Source organism: Sphaeramia orbicularis, chromosome 4 (assembly GCF_902148855.1).
Source record: "Sphaeramia orbicularis chromosome 4, fSphaOr1.1, whole genome shotgun sequence".
In the NCBI taxonomy this organism is placed as follows: domain Eukaryota; kingdom Metazoa; phylum Chordata; class Actinopteri; order Kurtiformes; family Apogonidae; genus Sphaeramia; species Sphaeramia orbicularis.
Genome location: NC_043960.1, coordinates 32,603,445 through 32,612,270, shown reverse-complemented (window position 1 = coordinate 32,612,270; position 8,826 = coordinate 32,603,445). Strand labels below are relative to the sequence as shown.

Sequence of the window (8,826 nt, the reverse complement as noted above, 5' to 3'; positions counted from 1 at the left end):
TTCATGCCTTGATACATCATATACAGGAGACAGAAAGGAGAGGGACAATAAGGAAATGTTTAAAACAGATTTTAAAAAAGGTAAAAAAAAAAATAGAGCAAAGCTAAGTTCTGTTTTCCAGAGCCAGAACAGGGGAGTCCTGAACAAACAATCCACTCCAAAACTCCCAAGAATTTCAATATAAAACAGAGAAAAGCAGTAAATCCTCGTAGTAAAGAAGCTGGATTACTTGTTAAAGTAGTTTCAGAGTCATTTCCATAGACCCAGTGTTTTTACGCCCAGTGCCCACGATGAAAAACACAATTCCTGAGCTGGAAAAAAGCCTGAATATTGTTGAATCTCCATCAGCATCTCCGACAGCAGATACAGAAGCCAGTCCAAACTCTGATTACCTGAGACCTGTTACTGAACACGATTTCCTCCTCAATACAATAGTTGGCAAAGTCACCAGCTAAGTCTGTTTCCCAAATATTACAGATTGCAGAATAAAACATTTAAGGGCACAAGTGATTAAATCTCAATTTGTTTATATCAGGGCGTCGCAGGCAGATCCTGTTCCAACAAGATGTTTACCATAAAAGTGTAAATGATGACTTTCACACATGGCTCATTCTATCCTCAAATCCCCCCTTTTTTTTTTGTTTCTTCTTGGCCTCAGGTTCGCAGTGATGGCGTGCTGCTGGGCCCTGGACCCTGAGGAGAGGCCCAAGTTTCAGCAGCTCGTACAGTGTCTCACCGAGTTCCACGCCGCTTTGGGGGCGTACGTGTGACGACCAACACGAGCGGCTCGGGGGGGGTGGGACGCTGCTCATAAGGAATAATGCATGTATGAAACTGTGCCTTACCAGACGGAAGAGCAGACTTCAAGCCCCACGAGCTCATTTTGTACAGTTCTTTGGAGTTTTTATATAGTTGAAATACCTTTTTACAGCATAGCAAAGTAAAATGGTTTGTTGTCCAAGTTGTATAAGGATTCTTTGATGAATATTGTGCTTTGAAAGCGTATAAAAAAAAAAAAATGACCACGCCCTCCTCACCAAGAGGAACGCAACGATGGAAACATGTCCGTATTTGTACAGCACATCAACACTTACTGTGCCATCGAACTCTTCTTTTCTTAAATCTGGTTGTAAAGTCAGTATTTTCTGCAGTTTTCTGAAACTGTAGTAGTTGCTGTTTACAGATAAACAGTTGTAGGTGTGTTGTGGGTGACAGTTGAACACATTCATAGGTACCAGAGTAGACTTCATTTGTATATGTAACCATATTTTCTGCTGCGGTACGAGAGGCGTGTTGGAAACCACACTCATGTTACTGGAACGGAGACGATCGTGGACAGCTTCTTCAGCGGTACTATTACGACATCGGCCTCCACTAACACGTCAACAGAGTCGACGCGTCTGTTTCTAAAGCTGTGGACACGCAGACATACATACGATATGAACTTCCTGAGTGAATAATGGACGCTGATCTCAGTTATTGCAACTCCCATTCCTCTTTTATACCTCCCACTATCACGGCTCCCACTCCTCTGTATCCCTTACCCTGTGTTTTAGAAGCTTGATTGTTCTGCGTCAGAACACGGCCCTTCACAGGATGTCGATTTTTGTGATTAACTAGAGCGCTAATAATCACTGTCAAACACAAACCTCCCCCGCAGTTTGGTCTGATCTTATCCTCACGCCTGTAACATCTCTGCAATGTGTCGTCATGGTCACTGCATGTTGAATTAAGGTTGTAGACTGCTTCCTGAATTCGTATCCACAAAATAAATTGGGTCTTTTAACTATAACGGGTCTGTTTGTGTTTCTTCCGTTCATCGTGGGGATTTAACAGATTCTCTGTTAATGTCTGTTTTTTACAGTAAACGTCAAACAAGTGTTTTGTAAAAGTCTGTTTAACCCAGTGATTTACAACCTTTTTTGGCCTGTGACCCCATTTTAACACAAATTTCTGACATTCAAAATAGAGACCTTTTTTGCTGAAATTAATTTGTTTTTGATCATGTAATAGTTTGTAATACTATGCTGCAAATAAATGTTAATTTTAGGCTATAGAATGTATATAACGCCCCTTTTTGGTGTCTGCTTCTCCATTTCTCGTAGATGTCTTAGCGGGGCCAGGTGGGTGAAGAAATCTTTCAATTCTCTGTTCGGTCCGGTTTTCTGACTGCGACTGTGACCGGGCAGGATGAAGTGTAGTAACGCACAGTCACATGATCGGGTCAATCAAAATATGCCCTCTCAGATATTATAGCCTATATTTTATTTGAACTTGATTTTTATTAGGAAAAGTGTGTGCTGTTTAAATTATAATGAAATGTATATTGAATCATTAAAAGATATTTTTTATTAGTAATTTTTATTTTTCATCAATTACTAGAAATTTCTGGTGACCCCAAGATTGAAAAACGCTAGTTTAAAATGTAAAATTAAATCCTTTCCATTTCAGCCTCAGCATCCAAACAGTTAACCCTTAGGTCCTCCTCGGGTATTTTTGTACACTTTTCTCTTTTTTTTTTCATTTGATCATTTTGACTGTGTTGCAGCTTTTGGCATGAAATTTGGCAAAAACAATTCTTTTTAGTTATATTTTTGAAATTCAACGTCTATTACTCTTAGATGTGTTTTATTTTCCCATGATGCATTTTGCACCCTCTGGTCATCCTCATGGAGAAAAATGTATATGCACAAAAAATTGCTGTAAAATCATTTGCTTTTTTTTTTTTTCTATATCTTACACAACTTCTCCCCTGCTCAAAACTACCAAATATTCAACAGTTTTCAGGATTTTCACCCTTTAAGTACCTGTTTAATCATTTGAATTCTGAGTGATTTATCAGAAAAAACACAAAATTTAATATTTTCCAATTTTTGTTGAAGAGATTTATAAAAAAAAAAAAAAAAAGCAAGAAAAATGTTGATGTATGATGATTTTATAGTAGTTTTCATGCATGTACATTTTTGTCCTTGAGGGTGACCAGAGTTTTGTTTTGTTTGTTTGTTTGTTTGTTTTTGGAGGAGGGCATAAGGGTTAATGCTAGAGGACATATGTTACCAAATAAGTCCAGGTTCAGTTTCATCAGTTTTTTGTTGCTTTACTTTGAGCTGATGTTAAAAACAGCATTATGGTGTAATGCAGTTGCTCCCAGACTTGTTCAGTTTGAAACCCAAGAAAAATATGATCACAACCCAAATGCAGAAAAAATACAGCGTACCATTGATATATAATACAATGCAAAAGTCCCACTGTGACGTTAGGTTTGTTGGTTTAGTAAAGTTATAATGAAGATCTAATCTGAAGTATGTGAAGTAAGTACAGCAGTAAAAACAAAAGTTTCTGGGGAAAAACATCTTCTATAACCAAAGTTCTTGTATTTAGTGTGACCTCCCTTCGCACTTAACATGTCTTTGACCCTTTTGTTAAAATATGATTTATTGCATTCATTTTCTGATGTTTTATACCAGGTTTCATCCAGAACGTCTGATGTTTCTGTTTGTGCCGCTTCCTCTCAGTGACTTTAACCTTTTGAACCTGTTTACTTCAGGGTGTTTTGTCTCTTTTAAGGCTGTGCACATATTTCCTGTATTTTCTTGTAGTATCTGAAGACAAGAGAAATAAATATGTATTCTCATTTCAACCCAAAAACAAATCTAAAGGTGGCCTAAGACTTTTGCACAGTACTGTATATTTTTATTGAAAAATGAAGACTGTCATCCCGTCTTCATTTAATTTTTTTGTATCTTTTACATTTTCAAATTTTTATGTTATAAGTCTTGTTTTGTTGCATCTTTTTAAGTCATGTCCGTCTTATGTTATTTTAATCATGTTAAAAAAAATGGTCTCAGTATGTGTTTACAGAACTATTTATCAGAAAAATGTATCCACAACTCTTTTTGCTCTATACTTTCCTGTCAGTTGACAACCATGCAACTTATTTTTGGTTCCACCCCTAACTTTGGGAAACACAGACATAATAGAAACTTATTTAAAATGTCATTAGAGGTGAATCCTTAAATCCCTTCCTTCAAAAATCCCCTGTATTTAGATGGAATCAGTTATGTTTGAGGCCCAGACGAGGTGTATTTGTAGAAGGTCTGTAAGAAAATGAAGGGGAAACTCCACCGTAGACAACCTCAGCCTGTAGTTGTGTTTATTTTGGTTTGTGTATTGTTGTGTAGCAGTGTGAGGTGAATCTGATCAGCACCTGTTAAACAGATACACATGAACTTTAATGATCCCCAAGGGGAAATTAACCTTTTTTATTAACTTTTTGTGTATATTTAACTACAATTATGAACATCGAATTAAGCTTTTTTTCTGTTGTTTCTAAAATTTGTTTCTTGCTTTTTAAGAATATTTAACTTACATACAGTCGCAAAAAAAATTATTAGACCATTAAAATATGATCAAAAACAATGGTTATACAATCGAGTACTAACTCCTGTGTGTATCATGTGACTAAAACAGACACAAAAGAAAACATGGAATGCCTAAAAGCACTGTTTTTGTCAGTACAATGCCAAAGATATTGATGTAAGAACTGAAGTGATTTTGGTTATTATCAAGAAAACATGGAAAATGAATAGATATCAGCTCTGAAATTAAACTCTTAGGAGCTTTTTTTGTTGTTATCATTATATTTGTCCAAGCAAATGTACCTTTAGTTGTACCAGGCATTAAAATGAACAAGAAATTGAAGAAAACAAGGGGCGGACTAATATTTTTTTCTGTGACTGTATATATGACAAAACAAAACATGACCCATCCTTACTGTCAGTGGTAACTTTATTTTTACTCCTTTTATGTCCACTTACAGACACATGCATATAAACAATTTTTATAAAACAGATTTTGTGAGTGAAACATATACTAAATGGATTTCAGATTTGATAAACAGAATCTGTTTTTTTTTTTTTCCTCATGATGCATAAATGAAAGGGTTAATCTTTTTGCACTGAGGTGATATATTCTTTGACTCACCGTAAAGAAAAGTATTTTACGTATTAATACCTCTGTCAGTCTGTAATATTCCATTTATTCATTTTCCGTGACGTGCCACTTTTCATATTTCTGGTAAACTTCTAGTTTTAGAAGAAATCCTTTCCTAATTTCCTAATTTCTCATATCAGAAAATGTCCGTCTCCTCAGTCATAAAGCAGAAACCTCTGTCATTTCTGCACAGTTTCATCATTTCCAGCTGCAGTCATAACAGGCCACAACAGCAGGACACATTGTGTAAGTGGACGCTGTCATCACCAGACTGAGGTTGTGTCGTAACACGGTAACAGTCGAATACAGACTGGAAAGTGGCTCATTCACCTTTTAATGCACTGAACTTTGACCACTGTGGCTGGTGTTTGTCAGGTCGGGGTGATGTGAATATTTGATCTGACCGTCTTTGCAGAGAAAACACTAAAAAGCACATTTATCACAGTAGGTTTGGCAGATCTGACTGTCATTTAGGATCCACAAATCCTGCAGCTAATAAAAGCTTCCACTTCCTTAATGCCACACATGTAAGATCCTCCTTTTGAGCTTCTGTCCTGCCACAGCATGACTTAACTCTGTTATATGATTCAGTTTCCTCAAAGTTTCACATGTTTGCATCATGTCTTCTACTTGCCTGTAATAATAGGGTTGTATATGGGACATGATTGCTCTTGAGTCACATTTACTACTCCCACTCTCCTTATAAAATCTAAATGTCATTCCATCCAAAGATCACATCTCTTATCTGTGTCTATTATTTGACCAGTGAAGCCAGGACACGACCGACAGTACATCCAACACCACCGTTCTGTATGAATTCACTTAATCCAGTGAATTATTAAGAATATCACAACAATGGTTTCTGCTCCAGGTTTTTTTGTACATCAGTGTGATTTGTGCAACTGAAATGTGTTGAAAAGTGTGGTTATAGCTGCGAACATTTTTATGAGGTGTCATGGAAACCACAGTTTTCATCACTTACCGGTGAAAAAAGAACCATGACGACCATATGAGAGAAAGAGAAAGTGCATGTCATTCTTTGTGTTTTATAATGAAATGGAAAATTTTCCCACAGTGGGATAAATAATGTCTTATCTTATCTTATCTTATCTTATCTTATCTTATCTTATCTTATCTTATCTTATCTTATCTTATCTTATCTTATCTTATCTTATCTTATCTTATCTTACCTTACCTTACCTTACCTTATCTTGTCTTGTCTTGTCTTATATCTCATCTCATCTCATTAACTCTTTAATGCATGAATTATGAGAACCTTAGTCAAGATGTTTTTCCTGAGTGTTTTTATTCCTCTTTAGGCATGAAAAAGCAATTTGATTGAATTTTTTAATGAACCTATTTTTTTTATAGTTTCAAAAATGTCCACTCAGCTGGACACCATGTGTTTAATTCTTGAAGCAAAGAAACATGCATTTAAAACACAATATCAGAAAGTGATATACTGTGTGAAAACTATGGAATAAAAACATTTTTAATGCAGCTAATCTGATGTTTTTATTATATTCGCAATTTTTATTAGCAATTGATTTACACTCAAACATGTTACTGCAGGTCAGGCTTATCAAGAACAGCAAAGTTACTTGGGTAGAAATGGGGTCGCCATTGGTTCGGGGGGGGGGGTTACTTTGTGTGTCACAAAATCTTGTATCATAAAGTTTGAATTTCTTTCTTTTTTATATTGTACTTTTGGAGATGCACAATGAAAATGAATTTTAAAATTGATAAAAAAAAAAAAAAGAACAGCAAAATTACAGTAATGGTATGAACTGTAGTGTGTGGGATGGTGCGTAAACATCTTGTGTGTTGGCTGATCTGCAACTAAAACAACAAAACCCAGGAATACAGAAGAGAACAGCTGTAGGACAGCTGTCCACTGTAGTGACCACTATACATGAAAGGGTTAAATAAATGCTATGTTCTTCACTAACAGTCCATATATATGAACATTTTTAAAGATAATTGTATTAATGACAAAAAACCCTGACTGAAACTACACAAAAACAGATCATTCATACATCAGATGCAACATTTACAGAAAATGGAGTTGAGTTGAGTTGAGCAGTTCAATTTTATTTTCCTGTCTCTTCTTTTCTCTGAAGGGATTAAAAGACTTCATCTGTGTCTGTGAATCGAATGTTTTATGTGATGAAAAAACATATATTCATCAATGGTTTTATTTACTCACAGCTTCAAACCCAATGGAATGGAATATGAAGGAAAACGACCCCCACTGATGTTCGTTTCATTTTATTTTATTTTATTTTATTTTATTTTATTTTATTTTATTTTATGTGCACATAACATTATTGAACCCAGACCTGACCAACTGAACCCACCTCACATCAGCTCAGAAACATCACTTCACTCCCTCTCTTCAAATCCAAACTCAAAACTCATCTGTTTAGGACCGCTTCCTCTTTGTGACCACGATTGCATTGTCCAATTTTTTTACCTGCCTTTTGCTTTTTACTGTTTTATTGCTTGTTTTATACTCTCCTGTTTATTGTGCAGTGTCCTTGAGTGCCAAGAGAGGCGCCAAAAAATAGAATGTATTATTATTATTATTATCATAACACTGCCCCCATGCACTTGTACTGTAAGCACTAGGCATGATGGGTAATCACTTCATCCACAGTCTGATCTTTATTCTCTCTGTCAAATGCAATCCTTTTTTTCTGATTTTTCCCATTAATAATTGTTTATTTCTTAAGGCTGCACAGTGGTTTAGTCTCAATCCCTTCAGTTCTCTTTACATTGTCCACACTATTATACAAAGACGAGTCAAAATGTTGATTTCTTTGCTATTTTCCCAAAGTGTAACTCCACTCCATCTCAAATCCCAATATTTCAGAAAATGTCCCCAGCTGATTTGCTTTATACTTTCAGTAGATGATGTTATTAATACCATACAAAACGTCAGCCTTTCTTCATGTTTTTGACATAATGGGACTTTGAAAATAATTGTAACTGTAAAAACAGCTGATGTCGAGAAACATGTCATTACGTTTGTTGTTCTGTAACGATGGACTTCAGACTCATATTATTTCATTCTACAAACATGTTTTTATCGTATTTTTATGATGTACTGCTTATCTTTTGATTATCGCAACCCTTTTTTACCTCTAAACTCACCTTGGGTCTGAAACACTAAACAGGATTAAAGGATTACTGAGGTTCAGCGCAGGATGTCCAGCATCTCAAATGTGACGTAGAAGGAAATTATTTACTTCATTTTCTTCTTTTTCGTAAAATCTTTGACTATATTGTCTTTTTTTTTTTCTTACCTGTTGCTCTTAATCACACCTCAGTTGTAATATAATCATTTGTTTGTTGTTGCTCATTCATTCTTGATTGTTTAGGATGCAGTTTATATTGTATATGTTTTACCACAGTGCTTAACTTAGCCCAGCCCACCTTTGATCAGCTTAGAGGTCTGATCAAGCGGTAACACGTGGACGCATTTTATGTTCAACAGTCTCTGTCATGTAAGCAGAGTAACTTATATGCATGTATATACATATTTGAGTAGGTATTTATAAGCACTTTTACATTATGAATAAAAAAATTTGAGGAGATAAAATTTTTAGTAGAAAAATGTCAAATCACTCCTCAGTAACACGTGGACATCAATTTTTTAAGCTTTACGCAAACATTCAAAACGTGGTTCTCAACAGAAACTGATATCAAGTAGAACAAAACCTTTTAGATATTATGTTCAACTATGCTGAAAATAAAGTTTGTAGTAAAATATTGAACAGTCTCTGTTTTATTGACATGAGAATGTAGTAACACATGGACAGGCTGCCATAGTAA

The 8,826-nt window shown here is 35.4% G+C and overlaps 1 protein-coding gene across 3 annotated transcripts in view; it reads left to right on the top strand.

Moving 5' to 3' along the window:
• The window catches only part of ryk (receptor like tyrosine kinase), a 52,092-nt gene extending 50,300 nt beyond the window's left edge, over positions 1-1,792 (top strand). For all 3 annotated transcript variants that reach the window (XM_030132790.1, XM_030132789.1, XM_030132791.1), the window contains one exon: positions 659-1,792. In XM_030132790.1, the coding sequence (XP_029988650.1) occupies positions 659-770 (112 nt within the window). In that variant the 3' untranslated portion in view covers positions 771-1,792. The remainder of the gene's footprint in view (positions 1-658) is intronic.
• Positions 1,793-8,826: the final 7,034 nt, after the last annotated feature.